General features: G+C 46.1%; 1 protein-coding gene across 1 annotated transcript; it reads left to right on the plus strand.

Moving 5' to 3' along the window:
- The first annotated feature begins 1,136 nt into the window (after nucleotides 1–1,136).
- Nucleotides 1,137–9,587, plus strand: LOC102935672 (keratin, type II cytoskeletal 5). The gene is made up of 9 exons (XM_037883799.2): nucleotides 1,137–1,859; nucleotides 2,780–2,994; nucleotides 3,765–3,825; nucleotides 4,475–4,570; nucleotides 5,769–5,933; nucleotides 6,343–6,468; nucleotides 7,747–7,967; nucleotides 8,168–8,199; nucleotides 8,304–9,587. The coding sequence occupies exons 1-9, from the start codon at nucleotides 1,257–1,259 to the stop codon at nucleotides 8,678–8,680; spliced, it is 1,896 nt and encodes a 631-aa protein (XP_037739727.1). The 5' UTR covers nucleotides 1,137–1,256; the 3' UTR covers nucleotides 8,681–9,587.
- The last annotated feature ends 2,001 nt before the right edge of the window (nucleotides 9,588–11,588 follow it).

Below are 11,588 nucleotides of genomic sequence, written 5' to 3' on the forward strand. Positions count from 1 at the left end.
CTAGACAGCACCACAGGCATGCATGGCACTTTATAAACAGGGCCTTTCTGGTTGTATGTCCACACACATCACCCTAGCATCTGAGTACGTCTACATAACAATTAAACACTTGTGGCTGGCCCAGGTCAGCCGATGCGGGTTTGCGGACCTTGGGCTGAGGGGCTGTAAAATTGCTGCATAGTCACAAGGGGTGGGGGGTGGGGTGGGGGGGAAGGTGCCAGAGCCTGGGCTCCTGTCCGAGTGTCCACACAGCAATTTTTAGCCCTGCAGCCCAGGCCCCCATGAGTCCAAGTCAGCTGACTTGGGTCAGCTGCAGCCATGCTTTGGGGCTTTTATTTCAGTGTAGATGTATCCTGAGTGTCCGCTGACACTTTTCAAGGGGATTTGCTCTCCTTGTTGATCATTGCATTTCTCATCCATGTTGCTGCACTTGTTATTCATGATACCAGATAATCAGCAGATTCTAGGATTGCAGATTCTAGGATTCACCTCTGCAGGAATTAAGGTCACGGGTAACAGAAGCTCCCATTACAAGCGATTTTTAGGAAGCTTCAGGGGTGAAAAGCCCAAATTCATCCTCTCTTGTAAAAGTCTTATTTTAATGAGACGATGCAGAGCCTCCTCCAATTGCAATATGCTCAGCTCCCGCTTTGGATTGGGCAACCGGTTCTCAGAAGCCAAAGGCAATTTTCCATGGAGAAAGCAGATTTAGGGTGTAATCATAGGTGTGTGTGTGGGGAATTGTGAAAGCTGTGCTATTATTTGGCATCCCCTAAAACGTTTGCCTGCCATGGGGCTTTACGAGGCAAGTTCCAGATAAAGTTACAGATAAAAGGTACCCATCCAGAATAAGGGGGAAATTAATGATTCACTGCATCATTTAAAGAGAGATCAATTCAGACACCCTAAAAAAGTGCAAGGCATCTTAGTCAGCGAGAGTTACCAGGAGGCGTATGTGACATTGTTCTTGTTTTGTTTTTTCCCTTCTGCATTGCTGGGGCGTGTGCCTAGGTAGGGTCATTGGCCAATTGAAGATCAAAATCTGTCAACCACACCAAGCTCAAGAACACAATAAAATCATATCCTCTGTCACGCCCATGCAAACCCAGCCCATCTCCCGAAGCAGCTAAAAGGGAGCATCCCCAGTGCTGGATTCAGAGGGACTCACTTCCCTTCACTCTGCACTCATCTTCTTGCACCACAGCTACGGTGATTCTTCTCCTCTTCGTCTTCTACTCTGTTTAGAAGGAGCAGCCATGTATCTCCAGCCGTGCACTCCATCCACTGGAGGCAGCAGAAGGAGCTACAGCTCATGCTCTGCCATTGGTGCAGGTGGAGGAGGCAGAGTCAGGAGTAGCTACAGCTCCTATACCTCCTCCAGGGGCTATGGAGGTGGCGGACGTTGTGCAGGGTTTGGCAGCAGGAGCTTGCATAATCTAGGTGGAGGTGCAAGGATTTCTGTGGGGAGCTCTTACGGTGGAGGATTTGGGTGTAGAAGTGGTGGCTTTGGTGGTGGAATTGGTGTCGGGTTGGGCGGCTATGGAGGAGGACCGTGTGGCTTTGGAGGAGGCGCGGGCGGCTATGGAGGAGGAGTGGGCGGCTTTGGAGGAGGACCGTGTGGCTTTGGAGGAGGAGCGGGCGGCTTTGGAGGAGGAGTGGTCGGCTTTGGACCTGGCTATGGACCTGGCTTTGGACCTGGCAGACCTTTGCAGCCTGGAGGCATCCAGCCCGTTCAAATTGACCCAAGCCTCCTGCAACCGATCAATATCGAGATTGACCCCCATATCCAACAAGTGAAAACTCAGGAGACGGCGCAGATCAAGGTCCTCAACAACAACTTTGCAACCTTAATCAACAAGGTGAGAAGTCAGGGCAGTAGAGGGGCACTTTGAACTGCTTTGTGCACTGCAGAAAGGGTTGTTTCTATATTTCCATCTCAGTTTTGGTAAGAAAGGAAAATTGAGCAGTGATCAGGAATAGGCTAGAATTTCTCATCCAGAGACAGAGAGAGATCTAAAGCTTCTCCTGCATGGGCCTTGCTATGGATTCAGCTACCTCAAGCTACTCTTTGACTTTCAGCTGTAGGATGCTCCAGAAAGTCACATTCAAGTCATCACAACATCTTTAGCATTCACTAGCTGGTTTTACTACTGTGAATTTCTCTTTCCACGTGGCCTCCTATCAAATGCTACCTTTTTATGAATATAATTTGATTATCAAATGACCCATTTACAGTGGAAAACTAGGATTTCTAATTTGCTTTCATAGGGGCAGATCCTCAGCTTCAATGCAGCTAGGACAGTTTACACTAGCTCAAGGTCTGCCCCAGAATGTTTACAGTGATGGAGCTCACTATTTTCAGATTCTTTTTGGTTGCCATTCTGAGTTTTGATGGAATATTACAATTAAGCTATATTACAAAGTGCTGGTTGGAGGGCAGTGAGCGGAAAGGGTCAGAAATGTTTTGCAAAAATCTGTTCTCCTAAAATTTTCAAAAAGTTGAAACATTTCAATGAGCTCAGAGCTTTTGCAAAACAGGGTGAAAATGTCATGAAAATGCAACTGAAATTTTCTGCTATTTGGTTTCAAATCCCCAAATGTCATCCATATCTTGAAATTTCATCAACATTTCAAACTTTGATGACTTTGACCACCTTTGATATTACCATTCAACTGAGAAAGAACTCTCCTGTCTGCACAATGTAGCAGGATCCTTGAATAGTGCCGCTCTTCCAAGTATTATAGGGAATACTTAATCCATCTGCTTTTTGGGTTTCAGGTCCAGTACTTGGAACAACAAAATAAAGTTCTGGTCACCAAGTGGGACCTCTTACAACAGCAAGGCGGAACAATTATTAAGAAGGACTTAACGCCCTTGTTTGAGAATTTTATCCAAGCCTTGAGGAGGAAGCTAGATGGACTCCAAAGTCAGAAGGGACAACTGCAGTCAGAACTGGATAACATGCAGCAGTATGTCGAGGAGTACAAGCGCAAGTAAGTTCATTAACAGAGTAAGAAACAAAACATTAAATTAAATTAAAACATATTACAGCTATAGCAAACTCGATCGGTCAATTTACTGTGCCTTCAGTGGTGAACAGCAGGGTCTAGTTTTCCTCATGCATAAACTCTTTGATACCAATTATGGCTAAAAATCCCAACATGGCCTAATTTCAAAGGCACAAATGGCAGAGAGGCACCTGGCCGTGGGTAGTCAATGGGAATTGGACTTCTAATTCCCATCTGTGGTTTGAAAATCACAAGAAGGATAAAGCCCAAGAACAGAGAAACATTTTTATTCACTACTTAAGAAAAAAACCCACCCCATTCCGCTTATAGGTATATAATAAGCCCTGAGTTCTAATATTCTTTCTTATCCTGGTGTAAATCAGTTGTGTTACAGCAGTTCTTTTCTTAAGAGGGTGGCTGATGGGCTGTGGACCTCGAGGAACAAGTGTGTTTTGAGGAGGGATCTGAAGGTGGAAAGGATGTAGGAGTGATGAATTGGATCCCATCTGCATGCTAGCAAGAAGGAGTTAGTGGCGATAAAACATGAAGGGTCAATTAGATGCACACTGTTGGTATAGTAAAATGGGGAAGAGAAGGAGATGAGAACAGAGAGTTAGACAGGTGCTCTGATTTAAATATCTAGATTATTTGATATTAGACTTGCTTTGAACCTTAGTTGAGTCTAGCCTTTCTTTACTGGTAACTGAAGCAGCAAAACTCAAATAAACCCAGCTTGTCTCTTTACTTTGAAACAGGTACGAAGAAGAAATCAACAGGCGCACAAGTGCTGAGAATGAATTCGTGGTGCTCAAGAAGGTAAGTGGCCATGCTAACTAAAGAATGCGGTGGGCAGCTTTAAACAGGGGTTCAACGGGATTCTGTCTTCAATGAAAATATAACCATTGAAAATCATAATTAGAAGGAAAAAAATGCCAGTTAGACACAGGCCTGCACCAAAACACCCGAGTTGCTACCACCTGTGTGTTGCAACCCAATATCCACTTGTGATTGGGTAACTGAATTTGTCAGATGCCCAGAAAAATACCTGTGCAGGTATTTCTATGGTGCCCATCACAGTGCTATCTGAGTGCCTGATGAAAATTAACACATTTTTGTTCCTTACAAGTCCGGTTTTCAGCTTCTACACTTAAAGTCCACAAAATTTTCCAAAGGGATATTTGGTAAAGGGAAAGCAGTAGAGGAAAGAAAGAAAGGACATTTTAACCTTAATAGTGGTGCAAAGGAATGACTTTAGGCTATGTCCCCTTGGTTTTATTGCAATGGGTAATAAAATAACTAATCCTGAAGGTCCTGTTTTCTCCACACCTTTCTGAGTGCTACATTGGAAGGCCCAACAGCAGAACAGCTGTTTCTTGATAGGGAACACAGGGTGCTATTTCTGCCATGCTCAACCATACCCAACGGGAGATTAAACAATTCACGGTATCTCTGATCTTTCCTTCAGGATGTGGATAATGCCTACATGGTTAAAGTAGAGTTGGAAACAAGGGTGCAAGCTCTGACTGACGAAATCAACTTCCTGAGATTTGTATTTGAGCAGGTAAGGAGCCTTCCGTTTCCCTTGAGCAGCCGGTAATTGGGTGATGTCGGTCCTTTCCACAGAGGCTTGACTTTGATTAGGTAGGAGGGTTGGGTTTCTTTTGGGTGATGGCTAGAACGGTTTGAAACTGAGGAAGATTTTTTGCCTTCTGCAAACATTTGTCTGACTCCATACAGATACAGACTGACCCATTTCTAACCTGGAACCAAATGCCAGGCACCTGAAATCACCTTTAGGATGCCAGATTTTCAGAGCTGCTAAGCACCCTCAGCTTCTGCTGAAGTCAGCAAGGGCTCCTCGCTTTTGAAAATCAGCCCATTTATTTGGAGCGTAAATATGGATCTAGAGGCCTAACTTTAAGCAACCGTGTTTGATCATTGTATCCACAGACAAATGGACTGAACGCAAGGCTGGGGACCAGGTCTAGTCTCTGCTTTGCCATTGAAGGGCCTCAGGAATTCTTGGCACTTATTGTACAGCACGTCACAGACATCGGGTTAAACCCTGGCCCTAATGAATCAATGCGACTTTTGCCATTGAATTTAATTAGGCCAAGTTTTCACCCATTGGCTTCAACCCTACAAGTGCTTTCTGAAATAAGTAGCCGAGTACACATGTAGTTCAGAAATGAGGACATGCCGTCTCATTACCAGGGCTGGTGGAGAAACAGGGGGAAATTTTGCTAACAAATTTCCAAAATGCTGCTGTTTGGGAGTTATTGAAAAAGAGCTGATTTCTCATTTTTTACATCTCTTTTTGTAGAATATGCCACATTCTCCCCACCCCTTCCTTTCTATTTTTGTATAATGGGGGAAAAAAAGGCAAAATATTTCATTTTCCAGTTTCAACTGAAGAATGAAATGTAGCCACAAAAAGTTTTCTTTTTGAGACAAGGCTGGGGTTTTTGGGGGGGTTTTTTTGACCAAAAAATGGTTTTCCTTTAAGAATTTTAATCAGCTCTCATAATTGCTGTGACTTTAGAAACAAGCCAAAGACCTTTTTGCAACACCCTCATTTCTGTAAGACCTCCTCCTCCTCAGCTGTGTTTATTCTATGACAGACGATGTTTGTCCTAAATTGAAGCAAACAGATCTCTATAGTAGACTTTAGACTGGAGAATAGGAAAAGGGGCAGAGATGGGAAATAACATGCATGAAAGATACATGCAAGAGATGACTAATGTTTTGGTGCCTTGCAGGAAATATCTCAGTTGCAGACGATAAGTCGTGACTTGTCAGTGGTTGTATCCATGGATAACAGCAGAACTCTAGATCTGGACGGCATCATTCAGGAAGTCCGCAATCAATATGAGGAGATTGCTCGGAGTAGCAGAGCTGAGGCAGAGGCTTGGTACCAGTCTAGGGTAAGTAATCAAGCAGCTAAAGATACGTGGGTGGTAAATATCGCTCACAGCTGATTCATAAATACAGCTCAGTTGCAAAGGAAGAACTACACATAGTAAGCAAATATTTACAGCTATAGGCTTCCAGGCAGGAGCTCCCTTCTTACATACAACCCAAGAGGATCCATGGTTCATGTTTGTTCTGAATTCTGAATAGGACCAAAGATGTAGAATGGGGTCATGGGGCCTTCACACTGCAGAGAACCATACTGTATTACCCAAAGAGCTCTGCATCTATGTAGGCTCCTAAAAGAGACACTGTAAGCTAGTATGATGGGCAGCAGACACAGCACAGCAGCTGCCAAACAATTGCCAAGTGTTCTGTAGGTATCAGCGATATGTGGTTCAATGTTTTATTTCTGCCCATCAGTATGAAGAGCTGCAGAGCACAGCTGGAAGACACGGGGACAACTTGCGCAACACCAAGATAGAGATCCAAGAGCTAACAAGGAATGTCCAGAGGATACGGTCTGAAATTGAAAGTGTGAAGAAGCAGGTATGGCTCGGGAACTTTTTATATGTATCAGCACAGGGCTGGCTCAGGGATAATATTCCCTTGGAATTCCAGCAGCAGCAGGAGAGTTCTGGAAGCTGTCTGCAGCCTGCAGGCGTGGCATCTGCTGATTAAAGACACTGATGCTGGTTGAAGTCGGTGAAACTTGCAGATCTTTGAGAGCCAGCATGTGCTTGGAATGCATCTGCCTCCTTGGCAGGCCCCATCTCTCAGCACTTTGTAATAGGGGGTGCTGTGGAGAATGGAGATCCAAGCTCTCCTGGGGGCTGTTGAGTCATACTAGGCTGCTAATGCATACACAATGTGGAGACAGCCTGGTGGGTGGAAACCGGGGTTGACACTGCCTTGAAAACACTTCCCCAGTAAAACCTCTGCAGTGAATTAGAAAATCATAGGCGTCGAATCACTCAGCCTAGTTTGGTGTCCCGGGTCAGATTACTGCGTGCAAATGAGCTACAAGGATGGTGCAGTGGGTAGAGGACTGAACAGGAAATCGGGAGATGCCTGACTCGGGGTGTTCTAGCTGAGGTGTTCCCCAGGACTGCCCCGGTAATAGATTTCATAGCCTGTGCTGAATACATCGGGGTTGGTAGCTTTGCTGGCCAGAGACTGAATTGTGACTCAGCCAGATGCAACGCTCCTCTCACTTTGGGATGAGGAGTAAATTAGTTCATTCCCTTTTCATGGAGTAATGTATTCTTCTTTGTGGGCACATGAAGCTACTCCAGCCCATGACTACTGGGGTGGGGTGGGTTGGGCTCTCTGGTCCTCCACCCACTTGCCTGCAGCAAGGGGTATCAGATGAGGAGCCCCTGTAGCTGGAGTCATAATCTAAGCAGGAGAGTAAAGGGTAGGGGCCAGAGGTGTGTCAGTTCTCCTTATTCTTTGCATGGCAACTGGGGCAATTGAGCCCTAGACAGGGCCTTGGGCAAGTCACTGCCCTTCTCTGCCGCTCAGCTTCCCTAGCTATAAAGCAAGAACATGGATACTCACCCTGATGACTGGTGGAAACTGGTCATATCCCCTCCCGAAAGTGTCCAGTTTTATTGGAAATTTTCAGGTTTTCAGTGAAAAAGTTCTGGCTGAAACCCCAAAACTTTGGATTTGGGGCAGTACTTTTTTTGGAGTGGGGTGGGGGAATGAAAAATTGAAATTTTCGGTAATGCCCCAGGCTGTTTTCCAGCCACATGTAGCTTTGGTGAATCCAATGACGAAGCAGGTCTAGAGTGGAATTTAGACATTGCCCTTCCTCTTTTTCAGATCGCACAGCTACAGTCTGCCATCGCCGAAGCAGAGGAGAAGGGCGAGTTGGCCCTCAAGGATGCTAGGACAAAACTGGACGATCTTGAACATGCCCTGCAGAAAGACAAGGGGGATCTGGCTAACTTATTGAAAGAGTACCAGGATCTGCTGAATGTCAAACTTGCCCTGGATATCGAGATCGCCATGTACAGGAAACTGCTGGAAGGAGAAGAGTCCAGGTAGGTGCATTGCCAGTTGGGATTTGTGTTTCAAATGGTTTCAAGTTCCCGATTTGCTAGGAGCTATTATAAGTGGGAAATAAATAAATACTTAGCAACGTCCTTTGCACGAAGGATGGGAAGTTCTCAAATGAGCAGGGCTCTGTGGAAGCATGACCTGCTTTCCGGGATGAATGACCTATGTCCCTTTTCCTACACAGGCTAGCCAGAGGCCAGTCTCACGTGAATGTCTGTAAGTAGCTTGTGGTCTTCACGTTGATGTTATGTTGTTTGTGTTTCCCTGGGGATTGTGAGCTGCCCTTATGCTGACGGGGTGACCCTGGGCTTCTCTTGCAGCTGTCGTTGGTGGAGGCGGAGGAGGCATCGGGGGTGGATTTGGCAGCGGAAGCGGAGGCGTCATCTGTGGCGGTGGATATGGCGGCGGAAGCGGAGGCGTCGTCTGTGGCGGTGGGTTCGGTGGCGGTGTACTCGGCGGCGGAAGCGGAGGGGTCATCTGTGGCGGTGGACTCGGCGGCGGACTCAGTGGAAGCGGAGGGGTCGTCTGTGGCGGCGGATTCGGCGGCAGAAGCGTTGGAGGCGGTGGCTTCTCTTCTGGGAGTGGAAGGATCTACGGCGGCGGCAGCAGCGGCATCTGCTCCAGCGGCGGTTCCTCCTCGGTCGTACGGAGATGCACCACGTCTTTCTCCTCCAAATCCGGTTCAGGAGGGTACTGAGCACTGGAGCCAGGCCCCAGAAAGAAAAAAGCATCTTTTTATCTTCAAATGGCAGCAGCACACCCCACCTAACCCAACTCTGGTATCCAGAAAAGAAACGAACTGTATCCCTTACAGCCCACACCCTCAAATCCCCACCTGATCCCCACCGCCTCTTCCCTGAAGGGAGGGAGGGAGCCACACGCCATCCTGGCAGCAACACCTGCCGGGCTTAAGCCAAACGTCCATGTCAATTGAAACGCACCCACTGATTAAATGTGATAAGACCCTGTAAAGAGATGCATCACTTGAGGATATCAGTAAGCCGCGAGCTGATTTAGAGGAGGGAGAGCTCTGCCCCTCTGGGTGTGCTGTAGATTTTTGGCTGTTGTGGCTGTCAAGGGGTAATGTGTATAAAACTCAACTTTCCTTCTCTTTTCCTAGCGCTTCGTCCGAAATGGCTATATTTTTCTTGGGTGCTATTGTATTTACTGTGCCTTGCATCTCCTGTTTGCGTGCTTTACAAATAGGTCTGAGTTGCGGTCAATGTGGGGAAAAATTAGAATCCATCTTCAGCTGAGTTGAGGAGTTAGCAAAGTTTGTGTGGCTATCTAGACACGACAGGCTTCCCCTTAAGGAATGATTAGGCAGGTTTGTTATTTTGGGTATCCAAAGACAGGCTCTAACCAACATTCACCATAAACAAGTGGGTACCAATTCCACTCATCCCCCATCCTCCTTTAGTTGCACCTGATTCCACCGGATGTATTTGTGCCTTTATTGTAAAGACAACAGAGCAAACTATTCACTGCAAAACATTCTGTGATGTAGAATATGCTGTACTGTCACCATTTACCTACCTTTCCTACTCATGGGGCGTTCCATTTTCTTGGGGCGTGACCATTTGCAATAAACTGCAGACAAGTCAGATCATGTCTATGTGTCATTATTATTATACAAGATTGAATAGGTCTGTGGTCAGAATCCTGAATGAAAAGCAAGAGCTGATCTTCTGGTTAAAAAACAGACATACAACGATATTCTGGGCAAAACTCTCAGCTAATGCAAATCAATGAAGGTCTGTTGAAGTCCATGGGCCTAGGCCAGCTTATAGTCTGGCCCTGTGTGTTCTGAAATGTTGTTAAGATTATTGACATAGGGTTCACTTCCTAGAGCAGTGGTTCCCAAACTTGTTCCGCCGATTGTGCAGGGAAAGCCCCTGGTGGGCCGATGTGCTGGCCACCGCTTCCAGCAGCTCCCATTGGCCTGGAGCAGTGAACCGCGGCCAGTAGGAGCCGCGATCGGCCCAACCGGTGGACGCGGCAGGTAAACAAACTGGCCCAGCCCGCCAGGGGCTTTCCCTGCACAAGCCGTGGAACAAGTTTGGGAACCACTGTCCTAGAGGCAGGGCAGTTTGAATCTGCTGCAAGGTTGGTTTTTTTGTTTGTTTTTTTTGGAGGTCACTGTGGAGCTGGAAAGAAATAATAATAACTGGGCCTGGTTCTCCGTTATGCTAGTATTATGCCAGTGTGACTCTACTGAAATCAAGGGAGTCACACTTCAAGTTATGGAGTAGTGAAGAAAAGCCCGGTCTCTACATTACTGTGGTCACAGCAGACAAGACCCACATGCTACTGAATCTGAGACACGTGGTCCTTTGAGCAGAGAAAGGGAAGTGTCAGTGGAACAATGATCACCAGCACGTTGTGTAAGGTGGGAGCTTGGTCTAGCAAAGGCATAACAACATATGATGACTGGAAACTGAAGCTGGATGCATGGGAACTCGGGTGCAGGTTTTTAACAGAGACGGTAATTAACCAATGGAACAGCTTGGGAAGAGGCGGATGTGCCATCACATGGACACCAAGACTTGGAGTCTTCCTAAAATGTACCCTCTAGCTCAGCCAGAAGTTATGGGAATGATGCAGGAATCACAGGATGAAATCCTATGGCCTGTGTCATGCAGGAGATTAGAAGAGGTCCCTTCTGGCCTTAAACCTCTATGGGCTCCGAAGGGCAATAAATAGGCAAATTTCCAAAGAAAGCCCAGCTTAGTTGTAACTTGAACTGGTTGAACATTGGAATTTTCATCCAGTGGGAAATTCTGATATTTCAAAATTTATTTTAGTCCTGCATTGGTGTCAAAAGCTGAAAAATCAAATTTTTCTGGCAGAATGGGAAATTCCTAAAATTTTGGATTCATAACGTTTTGTTTTGAGATTCACAAATTGAGATGGTTTGTTTTGCCTCGGTTTGATATTGTTGTGCGTCCCACTTGAGCTGCCATAGAGCCTGGTAGCCTGAGGACTCGTTCAGTGCTCTGAGGGCATGAGGTTGCGGGGGATCAATCAGAGCTTCTGACAGCCTACCTCTCAGCAGGATGGGTAGGTTGGTAAATGTCACTGGTGAAGGGCTATAATGAATGGAAGTTTTTGAGCACAGAATCACCCCAACGGTAGAGTGCATCATGGGAGATGTAGTCCAGTCAGTAAGTCTGGCTTGAGAGAAAGATGGGGGCATGAAGCATCCAAACTGCAGCTCCCACGAGGCAAAGCAGTAGCCCAAGGTAATGTCAAACTGAATTGAAACAATTTTTTTTTTTTTTTCAGTTTGACAAAGTGAAATGTTTTGATTAGGCCCAAACCGACCTGCAACAAAGTGTTTCAGTTCGATTTTTATAATGGAAAACTGAAATATTTTGGCAAAAATAAAAATTGTTTCTGTGGAAAATTTCAGTGCTGAAGAACCCACATTAGCTGTCAAAATAAAAAAAAAATCCTGACTGGCCCTGGTTGGAACCTTCTTGTATTTTACAAAGATCGTTTGAACTGCAACATCCCAAGAGGCAAAACGTAGTTAACGAACTTCTCCCTCGGACATAGAAAGGACCAGAGTTTGAACCCCATTACAGCAACTGCGCCTCTCTCCC

The sequence above is a fragment of the Chelonia mydas genome, chromosome 20, assembly GCF_015237465.2.
Source record: "Chelonia mydas isolate rCheMyd1 chromosome 20, rCheMyd1.pri.v2, whole genome shotgun sequence".
NCBI lineage: Eukaryota > Metazoa > Chordata > Testudines > Cheloniidae > Chelonia > Chelonia mydas.